The 11549-nt window shown below is 40.9% G+C and overlaps 1 protein-coding gene across 11 annotated transcripts in view; it reads left to right on the top strand.

Moving 5' to 3' along the window:
* Positions 1–1486: 1486 nt before the first annotated feature.
* picalma (phosphatidylinositol binding clathrin assembly protein a) overlaps positions 1487–11549 on the top strand; it is a 166303-nt gene continuing 156240 nt past the window's right edge. For 3 of the 11 annotated variants that reach the window (XM_072577727.1, XM_072577725.1, XM_072577724.1), the window contains exon 1: positions 1492–1983. In XM_072577727.1, the coding sequence (XP_072433828.1) occupies positions 1854–1983 (130 nt within the window). In that variant the 5' untranslated portion in view covers positions 1492–1853. Of the gene's footprint in view, positions 1984–11549 lie in introns of all 11 variants that reach the window. The other 8 variants (XM_072577731.1, XM_072577730.1, XM_072577733.1 and 5 more) reach the window with 6 other exon arrangements.

Here is an 11549-nt window from a genome sequence, read left to right as displayed (position 1 = left end):
TGCACACTTATGGAAAATGGATCTCTAGAGTAGGTTTTCTCAATCTGATATCCACAGCATCCCTGTTTCAATGTGTCCACCAAAAACATGGACAAATGCAAGATCAATAAGGGAATCTGAGCTATGGGGAAAAGGAAAAAAAGTGAAGCTGAGGATTATCAGATCATCCATGATTTCATTGAAAGAGAGCATTCTCAATGGACTGAATGGCCTCCTTCCGCTCCTACATCTTAGGATCTTGTACTTGGTACTATTATGCAATAAACCATATTGTTAACGAAGAACAGTGCCACTTCTTTAAGGACACCTTCTCTGATATAATTTCTACTACTGATCATTTGATAGGCCCTTGACAAAGTATAGACAAAGGGAATTGATGATAGTGAACTATCTCAAAATACTCTTAATTTGAATCACATATTGGCAGAGTTGGCAGCTACCAGAAGGTGTCAATTGCAATAATCAGGGTTACACTACAAGCATAATTCTCTCCGTGGCCATGTTATCTTTGCCATTCTGATTTCTCCATAGTTCCATCCTGTGGGTATAATTTCACTCCTCCCACCCCAAATTGAATTAGTCTCAGCTGTTCTACTGGGAATTGTGCCCACTATCATATTTTTAACTTACATTTTAAAAAACATCTCTCTTAAAGTACTTTAAAATTGGAAGGATAATTATATGATGAATCTTTGCTTAGTTCAACTGTTAGAAAGAATCTTAGCCCAAGGAATGGGAAAGATTAGAGGATAGCAGTCAAGGTGTAAGCATAAAAAAGTAATTCTGAACATACTTGCTTGAATGTATGAGTAATTTCTAAACAGAAAATGTGCTCGTATTGTTACAGGAGATCAGTAGAATTTTTAAATAATAGGCTGGTGGGAGATGGCTAAGGAAAACTGTGAACCCCTGCTTTCGTTGTTAACAAAGCTAGTGTTTCAAAACTGTTAAACAAGTCTTTTGAGCAATTTCAAAAATCTGAGTGGGTGTCAGCTTTCACATTCACAAGTGATGATTTTATTTGCATTTCTTTTAATTTTTGAAGACAAACGTTTTCCATTTAAAGCAAAATTTTGGTTCAACTCTTAGCTGTTGAATTTGAGAAGTATTTCATTTCAGCTGTGAAGTCATTCCATCAACCAAAGGGAAACATTTGAAAATCCTAAAAAAAATATTATTGTAATTACTTTGATATAAAAATCAAATTTCAATCAGCTCGAATCATATTGTTTTCGAAAAAATGGTAAGTCTTTTCAAGACATCATCTCGTGTGCGATCTATAATCTGCACGAAGCTGGTCGTATGCTTAAAAAAAACTGTACACGTGTAGACAGATGTGCATAAATCCAGATGCATGAATAGGAAACAAAAAAAAATGCCTCTCATCTGGCAGAGACAGACAAGGGAGGGAGGGGCATATTTTGCTGTAAGCAGCAGTGGTGTCAGGCTGGGCTGCAGGGGGAAAACTCTGGGACTGGCTGATGGGGCTCAAACTGGTACGAGGTTGGTGGATGATCACATGATAACAATCCAGTGGGCAGGAGCCTGGTTCAAACCCGCCATTTTCCTGGAACTCCTGATCCTTTTCGGCAGAGGAAGAAAGAGGATTTGAACCCTGGGTGGCGATAGCTGCCCAAGTGACCGTCAATCAGAGAAAAAAAACTCAGAGCAGCCCGTCCCGACCGGGGCTCTCCCTTCCCGGGTTTCCAGTTTACTTTTTTGTTTTTGGTTGTGTGGTCTGTCTTTCTAACCTTTCTTTTTGGTCTGCCTGGCTGGCTGGGGGGGGTGGGTGGCTCGGTGAGAGGGATTTAAACCCCCTCTGTGCGTGAATCTGCTGCTGGCGAGGAGGGAAGATGTCGGGACAGAGTATCACGGACCGTATTGCCGCGGCTCAGCACAGTGTCACCGGCTCGGCCGTCTCGAAAACCGTATGTAAAGCCACAACACACGAGATCATGGGCCCCAAGAAAAAGCACCTAGATTGTAAGCACTTCCTCACACATTCTCACAGTGAAAAACGAAAACGCGTCCCAACCCAGCCGCTGTTATCCTGGTTCCTGTCTTTAAATTTTAACCCCAACGGGATGAGACCGGAGTTAGCGTCGGGGTCGTGTGTGTTATTAGGAGAAAGTATCTAGTTTTCCGGCGGTACCAGGCCCCAGATAACGCCCTTGGCCTTGATTTTTGTCCAGTAGACTCTGTGTATTGATTCATGCATTTTAATTATTTAGTTATTCCAGATTTTTAAAATGCAGTACATTTTGCTGGTAGGGACTTTGCGGTGGGAGGGGCAGGGGGTTAAATCTCAGCATTTACATTTTTGTGGTCGTCTTGTGATGTGGTCGCTGTGGTTACACATCTGAAAGCTACGATTGCAGACAGAAATTACAACTCACCTCATGTTGATGTTATAGTGAATCAGCATTTTTCTGTTTATTATTGCAATGATTTTTAAACAAGTGGCATATTTGTCAATTTTCTGATGATGGATACAACAGAGCAGATTTGTTTGCTTTTAAAGTGCCTGAGAACTTGTTAGTTTTTCATAGACTGAAGCATTGTGTAAGTGTCCCATTATTGGAAATATCATGCTGTTTCTGAAAATCTGCCTCATGATATAGTATTTGCTTTTCTGAAAGATACAACATTTGGCACAGATGTGTTGCCTGAATCCAGTACAGTACTAATATTCTCCTTCATTTCCTTCAACATAATTTTTATTGCTAATTCTGATGAGCAGTAAGAACACTTTTTAGTTATATTTCCTGAAATACGTTGAACAGATCTGAAAGAATTCTATTCCAATTCATTGGTAGTATTTAAAAAGAAATTATAAACTCAGCCTGGGAATTCAACCCAAGCTGCTGCAATAAAACTGAGAACTAAACAACATTTAAATTTTTAAAAACTTCGCCTTCTAGCTTCTAGTGATGGGCCCTTTGGGACAGAAGTGACTAACAACTACACTACCACTAGGGTTTCTATATCTAGTTTATTTTAGATAATCTGTGCTGTCCAGTAATTTTGAATGGGTTTTTCCTTTTTAGTGTGATCAGAATGTTGCTTACTTGCTGGCTATAGTGGTCCAAGATTTTTTGAAAATTAAAATGTGCAAAATTTGATGTCATGAGAGAAAATCAATTTAACAGCTTTTAGTTTTTTTTTAAAAAGCAGGTGACAGTTTTTGGCAGCTGTTACAAATTAAATTCAGGTGCTGGGCACTTGTTTGCTTTGTGTTCACATTCCTGTACAGCATTTCTTTGGAATATTGGCTTGCCTGGAGAATGCAAGTTTAATCTTATTTTTTCTCCAAGTAAAATATGGGGAAATGGTTTGAATCCTTTCCAATTTATTAACCTCTTGGTAGCTCATCTGACTAGTATCCAAATCTTAAACAAGTGAGTGCCTTTATTCAGAGAATGGTACAAGCAAAAAGGTGTAAACTCACTAGTTTAAGTTAAAGATCACACAATACCAGGTTATAATCCAACTAGTTTATTTGGTAGCACTAGCTTTCAAAGTGTAGCTCCATCATCAAGTAGTTGTGAAGCAGGACCATAAGACACAGATCTTATCGCAGAAGATTACAGTCGCATGCAGCTGAAATGTTATGTTGAACAAACCTAGATAATTACGTCTTTCTTCTTTTAGAATGGGTTTGCTGATTTTGGTTCTTTAATATGAAAATCCCAGAACTACTTTTAAGTCATATTCTCAAAATAACTTAAGGTTTTATAACAAAAGGTGACATCTCGGCTCAGATAATGCCTTAAATCTTAGAGTCTGTTTGCATCCCAATCTTGAGTCAGGCTGGTTCTATTTCCAAAGTGGAATTTACAAAATGTTACATGAATTGACTGCTTGCAGGATCTGCATTTTTGTTTGAGCAAAATGGAATGTATCACAAATATTCTGCAAATACAAATTCATGCCATAAGTTTGTGTGTGTGCGAGGGAGGGAGGGAGTGAGTGAGTGAGTGCATACATGTGAGAGTGTGTTTGAGTGTGCTGGGGTATAAGCCTGTGAGAGGGTGTGTGGGGGGGTTATATGTATGTGTGTGTGAGTGTGTATAGTGCAGTGGGGTCACCTGTAGTGTGACATGAACCCAGGGACCCGGTTGATGCCATCCTCCTGGGTATCGAACTTGGCTATCAGCCTCTGCTCGGCCGCTTTGCGTTGTTGCCAGTACCAGAGTCTGCCTTAGAGGATGGTCACCTGAAGGTTCGAGGCCGAATGTCCCTGACCACTGAAGTGTTCCCCGACTGGGAGGGAACACTCCTGCCTGGTGATTGTTGCGCAGTGTCCATTCATCTGTTGTCATAGTATCTGCTTGGTCTCACCAATGTACCATGCCTCAGGGCATCCTAGCCTCCAGCATAGCAGACAGACAACACAGGCAGAGTCACATATGTACCTGCCACATAAATGGTGGGTGGTGTCCCACATGTAATGGTGATATCAATGTCGGCACTCTAGCACATTTTGCGGAGGTTGCCATGACAGGGTTGTATGGTGTTGTGGTTGATATTGTCCTGAAGGCAGGGCAGTTTGCTGTGAACAATGGCCTGTTTAAAGTTTGGTGGTTGTTTAAAATTGAGAAGTGGAGGTGTGAGCAAACTCTTGGCGAGGTGCTCATCTTCATTGTTAATAACACACTATTATCATGTCACACTACAGGTGACCCCACTACACTGTACACTTTCATGGATACACACTAGCACGCACAAATGCACATTCTTACATACTCACTCCCTCATACAGACACTCTCTCATACGTATGGACATACACCCCTCACACACTCCCACGCATGCACCCTCTCACAGGCTTATACACTGTCACACTCACGCACACACTTTACCAAGCTTGCACGCTTGCAAACACATGCACTCATATGCAAGCACTCGCGCTCTCTCTCTCTCTCTCTCCCCCACACGCACGTACAAATTTGAGATGAATTTGTGTTGGCAGGTAAATTCTATTTTGCTCAAAAAATGCAGAACCAGCAAGCAATCAATGCTGGCAGTCAATCCTTGTAATATTTTGTTAGATCCACTTTGGAAATAGAACCAGTCTGACTCAAGATTGGGATACAGACAGACTCTCATCTCACATCTTTAATGCATTGTCTTGAGCTGAGATATCACCTTTAGTTATAAAAGGCTAAGTTATTTTGAGAATGTGACTTAAGGAAGCTCTGGGATTTACATATTAAAGAACAGCAACCAGCAAACCCATTCTAAAAGATGAAAGACGTAGCTATCTAGGTTTGTTCAATGTATCATTGCAATCTTTTGCTATAAATTGTTTTATGGTTCTGCTTCACAACCACCTGATGAAGAAGCAGCGCTTCGAAAGCCAGTGCTTCCAAATAAACCTGGTGTTGTGATTTCTAACTTTGTCCATCCCAGTCCCACACCAGCTCCTCCAAATCCTCATTGGTTTAGTAATTGATCTTAGTTTGAAGCCCTGAAATTCTTTATTCATTTTTAAATTTAGAATATGAAAACATTTGCCAGTTTCGATCATAAAAATAACCAGCTCAATTTTAAGTCTCCTTATCTGACATTGTTGAGGTTTGCATTGTACTGTCATACTTGGTGATGTAGAATAGTTTTCAATGCATTTGAATGTGAAGCTAGCAAGAGTGTTAAAGCTAAGCTGAGAGAAATTCTGGAGCGGTTAGCTCAAATCTTGATTTTTCACTTTGTGTATACTAGTGAGGGTTTTGAAAAATGCCTGTTTCCAAAGTACTTTGAGTCGTAGAGATGTACAGTCTGAAAACAGACGCTCTGGTCCAACTTGTCCATCCAGACCAGGTATCCTAAATTAATCCAGTCCCATTTGCCAGCATTTGGCCCATATCCATCTAAACACCCCATTATAATCCCCATCCATTTGCCTTTTAAATGTTGTAATTGTACCAGCCTTCTCCACTTCTTCTGGCAGCTCATTCCATGCACACACCATCCTCTGCATGTCCCTTTTTTAAATCTTTTCCCTCTTACCTTAAACCAATGCCCTCTTGTTTTGGGCTCCTTACCCTGGGAAACAGACCCTGACTATCCACCCTATCCATGCCCCTCATGATTTATAAACTTCTACAAGGTCACATCTCAGCCTCCAACACTCCAGTGGAAAATAGCCCCAGCCTATTCAGCTTTTCCCCATACCTCAAACCCTCTGACCATGGCAACATCCTAGTGAATCTTTTCTGAACCATTTTGAAATTTCACAACCTCTTTCTGATAGCAGGGAGATCAGAATTGAATGCAAGATTCTAAAACTGGCCTTACTGATGTCCTGTATGGCGGCAATGACATTCCAACTCTTATATTCAGTGCACTAACCAATAAAGGCAAGCGTAAGAGCAAGTTCAGCCCAACTGAGTGAGATGATTAGCATTAGATGAACAGCAAATGAGTGTTTCAGAAACTTCATTGTGTTGTGGAGAGTAAAATCAATCATCCTCCTTCCTGATTGCTGTCCAGTGACCTGTTTTGAAAATCTACCATGAGAATATTGGCTAAGGATAGAGCTCCGATGCAGTACCTTCAAAGTTCAGGTAAGTTGTCGACTCCAGTTGTGGCCAATGAGATGAGCTCCAACTGTACCTGTAGGAAAGGATCAAAGCATTTGTTGCAAATGGTAGGAAATAGGTTACAAAACTTGGCCATTTTACTGGTCTTAGGAATGAAAGTAATTCTTGCTTATAACTAAACATTAAACTTTGGGATGAGTAGTAAACACTGAAATCTTTGTAGCATTCTTCAATGAACCTCTTTTTACCTTCAGCTTTGTGTTTCTTAGCTCCTCCGTCTGTAATGCAAAGAAATGACTTTATGTAAACTGATTCTATTTCTAAGCTTCTCAACTTTTCTATTTAACTGTAATCTGAGTCGATGGGTCTGAATATCGCCTGCATATTCTGATCCAATTATTGTTATCCTATTTCACCAAAAAAAATTCTTCTGGCTTCCCAGGTGCAGATTTGGCGTCTATATAACTCTGGTGTGAACTGTGAGAGTTAACTTGTATCAAAAATATTCTTGCATTTATAATTGGTGTAAGTGTAAATTATTTCTGTGTTCAAAATGTCCGATCTGATGTGTCAATTCACCCAACTTGGTATCAATAGTTATGACGGCAGCAGGATTTAGCAGGCAGTTGCAGCCTCAACGACTTGCAAAATGTCAATGAAATTTGCAATTTGGCAATTTTGGTTTAAAAAGAGGTCCTGTTATTAAATCTTCGGTAAGCTTGTTTTCTGTAGTAATTTAAAAGTTTCGCAACCTCTGAATTTTATTTGGAATTCTGTGGCATTTTAATTAGTAAATGATGTGATTAGTGCACACATTTGAAAGGATTGTTGCACAGTGTTGTACTACACTGGAACAGTTGCAAGTTGGATGCCATCGTTAAAGTTTTCAGATATCATACTCTCGAAAAACAAATTTCAAGTAATTGATAAATAGTCCAGCAAGTTTATTTGGAAGCACTAGCTTTTGGAACTTGCTCCTGTAGGTGGTTGTGGCGCCTAAGATCGTAGGACACTGAATTTATAGCAAAGGTTTACAGTGTGATGTAACTGAAATTATTATATTTTGAAAAAGACCTAGATTGTTTAAGTCACTCATCTTTTAGAATGACCATGTTAGTTTCAGTTAAGATAAGTATCTGACCCTTGAGCTGAAATAACTGTATAATCTTGCACAGTTCTTTAAAAAAAAATCTTGGTCGGCAATTGGAGAACAACTCTTGCGAATAGAAATTTAATATCTTCCAGTTCTTGTGTATTCATGTTGATTAAATATTAATTATGATATGACCAATATTTGATCTCAATCTATTGTAATTAGCATACAATAATATGGTCAGTATCTTTGTTATTGGCATAACTGACACCAACAAGTTGACAAATTATTTGGCTCTTGTTCTTATACAATTTTACACATTGCTATCCAAAAGTTGTTCTTTGTCCAAAATAAGTTTCAATGTTACTTGTGATATTATGTATTGCTTAGCTGTTTGTGCAACTTGTATTTCTGTGGTGCTAATTCATGGCTAAAGGCGTTATCTCCCTCTGTAGTCTTGCTTTGTGTTACTTTTCTTAGTTTGTCTCTGTGTCTAGTGCTCTGTTATCTCCCTAACTACTCCAACAAGTTTGCAAACTTTAGTTTTGATGTGTCATTTAAGAACTGAATTAATTTTAATCATGTTGAAATTTTGCTTACTGATAGTAGTATCTCACTTATTGCTTCTCAAGGCATATTTAAAATGCATTGTTAATATTTATAGGAAGATGGTTTAGTTGAAGAAAATCTATAAGATTAATTTTGTCTATTTCAAAGAATATTAAAAATCAATTCAATAACTTGAAGTCTTTTCAAAAAAGTAATACAGTCGTATATTATATTTTTTATGTCGGCTATTTATAAAATCGCTAGAAGAAGTGATAGTAACTGTGCTTATTGCCTTATAATTTGGAGATGCTGGTGTTGGACAGGGGTGTACAAAATTAAAAATCACAACACCAGGTTATAGTCCAACAGGTTTAATTGGAAGCACTAGCTTTTGGAGCGACGCTCCTTCATCAGGTGATCATCTGATGAAGGAGCGTCGCTCCGAAAGCTAGTGCGCTTTCAATTAAACCTGTTGGACTATAACCTGGTAATGCCTTTATAGTTTGAGAAAGAGGAAAACAATGCCAGAGTTGCCACCTGATAAAGATGGTATCTTGTAATGCGATGTTTTGAGACTGGTTTACTTTAAAGGTACAATGAGTGACACACTTTGTATTCAATGCAAAGTTGCATGATTTGGATCTATTCAGAAATTGAATGCATTAATTTGATTCTGAAGATTGAATAAAACATCACTCCAGCGTACAATCTGAATTGACACCAATAGAGTGCTGAATCATCAGAAGTTCAATTTTTCAGATGAAAGGTTAAACTGATGCCCAACCTGCCAGATGGGGTCCTTCAGTAATTACAGTTAGAGTTCTGTTCGTCATGTGGCCTCAACTAACATCAAACGGACTTGACTGGCCAGTCATTTATCTAAATTTGCTTTTTTATGTGATTTGTGCTGTGCTTGACCCCATAACATAACTCTCATTTGTAAAGTGATGTCTGTGCATCACTTGAAAGCACTTGACCAGTTTTTGTTAGGCTCTAGGAAAGTCACATGAATGAGATTTGAAAAAAAAATCCATTTTCCATTTCCTGCTATTAAATGGTACTTTTAGTTAGCATTGGTGGCGAGGGTCTTTTGGGACTAGCAAACGTTTTGTTGCCATTGTGTATTCCATTTGATTCTTACAAATTGCATCTTCCAACCTGAGCAACATTTATTTTGTTTTTGATTGGTAGCCTTAATTGTGTCTTGTTGTCACCAACTCAGAATAGCTATCACTTTCACGTCTTTCCCTTCCCACCCATCCTACCAGCCACACAGCACTTAATTTAGTTTAAATAATTAACTTCTGTAGGACTGGAAAGGACAGAGGACAAAATGGTTAGAACATTTTTGCTTATTCTCTATTTTAATGCAGTTCTATGAACCAACTGGTAGTAGAAGAAGCAACTTGTACTTTCTTTACAAGGTCATCTTTGATTGCTTAGTTAAACAAAGTGATAAAATGTTCTGGCAGGTGAAGAGTACTGAACACTGGTAAGTTATCAGGGAAGATTTGAAGCTTAGTCATGGGTGGATCTATGAGGTTACTAAGTTTTATCTTGGAGGAAGACAGAAAAATAGAGAATGGCAAAGGAATAGATCGAGATGACAAAGAAGAATTGATGATTCAGAATATGTCTTTTTCTTGTTAGTTTCTTATCTTCTGTTCCATGCCTGTATTCCCTGTTCTCCTCTGACTTGATTCACTGCTCAACTGAATCAAGGACTTAGGGTGTGTTTTAGGAACAAATACTGGATTAGTGGTGCTGGAAGAGCACAGCAGTTCAGGCAGCATCCAACGAGCAGCGAAATCAACATTTCGGGCAAAAGCCCTTCATCAGGAATAAAGGCAGTGAGCCTGAAGCATGGAGAGATAAGCTAGAGGAGGGTGAGGGTGGGGGTGGGGAGAGAGTAGCATAGAGTACAATGGGTGAGTGGGGGAGGAGATGAAGGTGATAGGTCAAGGAGGAGAGGGTGGAATGAATAGGTGGAAAAGAAGATAGGCAGGTCGGACAAGTCAAGGAGACAGTAACTGAGCTGCAAGTTTGAAACTAGGATGAGGTGGGGGAAGGGGAAATGAGGAAGCTGTTGAAGTCCACATTGATGCCCTGGGGTTGAAGTGTTCCGAGGCGGAAGATGAGGCGTTCTTCCTCCAGGTGTCTGGTGGTGAGGGAGCGGCGGTGAAGGAGGCCCAGGACCTCCATGTCCTCGGCAGAGTGGGAGGGGGAGTTGAAATGTTTGGCCACGGGGCGGTTTGGTTGATTGGTGCGGGTGTCTCGGAGATGTTCCCTAAAGCGCTCTGCTAGGAGGCGCCCAGTCTCCCCAATGTAGAGGAGACCACATCGGGAGCAACGGATACAATAAATGATATTGGTGGATGTGCAGGTGAAACTTTGATGGATGTGGAAGGCTCCTTTAGGGCCTTGGATAGAGGTGAGGGAGGAGGTGTGGGCACAGGTTTTACAGTTCCTGCGGTGGCAGGGGAAAGTGCCAGAATGGGAGGGTGGGTCGTAGGGGGGTGTGGACCTGACCAGGTAGTCACGGAGGGAACGGTCTTTGCGGAAGGCGGAAAGGGGTGGGGAGGGAAATATATCCCTGGTGGTGGGGTCTTTTTGGAGGTGGCGGAAATGTCGGTGGATGATTTGGTTGATGGGAAGGTTTGTAGGGTGGAAGGTGAGCACCAGGGGCGTTCTGTCCTTGTTACGGTTGGAGGGGTGGGGTCTGAGGGCGGAGGTGCGGGATGTGGACGAGATGCGTTGGAGGGCATCTTTTAACCACGTGGGAAGGGAAATTGCGGTCTCTAAAGAAGGAGGCCATCTGGTGTGTTCTGTGGTGGAACTGGTCCTCCTGGGAGCAGATACGGCGGAGGCGGAGAAATTGGGAATACGCGATGGCATTTTTGCAAGAGATAGGGTGGGAAGAGGTGTAATCCAGGTAGCTATGGGAGTCAGTGGGTTTGTAAAAAATGTCAGTGTCAAGTCGGTCGTCACTAATGGAGATGGAGAGGTCCAGGAAGGGGAGCGAGGTGTCAGAGATAGTCCAGGTAAATTTAAGGTCAGGGTGGAATGTGTTGGTGAAGTTGATGTATTGCTCAACCTCCTCACGGGAGCACGAGGTGGCGCCAATGCAGTCATCAATGTAGCGGAGGAAGAGGTGGGGAGTGGTGCCGGTGTAATTACGGAAGATCAACTGTTCTACACAGCCAACAAAGAGACAGGCATAGCTGGGGCCCATACGTATGCCCATGGCTACACCTTTGGTCTGGAGGAAGTGGGAGGATTCAAAGGAGAAATTGTTAAGGGTGAGGACCAGTTCGGCCAAACGAATGAGAGTGTCAGTGGAAGGGTACTGTTGGGGACGTCTGGAGAG

The sequence above is a fragment of the Chiloscyllium punctatum genome, chromosome 9 (genome assembly GCF_047496795.1).
Source record: "Chiloscyllium punctatum isolate Juve2018m chromosome 9, sChiPun1.3, whole genome shotgun sequence".
Lineage (NCBI taxonomy): Eukaryota > Metazoa > Chordata > Chondrichthyes > Orectolobiformes > Hemiscylliidae > Chiloscyllium > Chiloscyllium punctatum.
The sequence above is the reverse complement of the archived record's forward strand: the minus strand, read 5'-3'. Positions and strand labels throughout refer to the sequence as shown.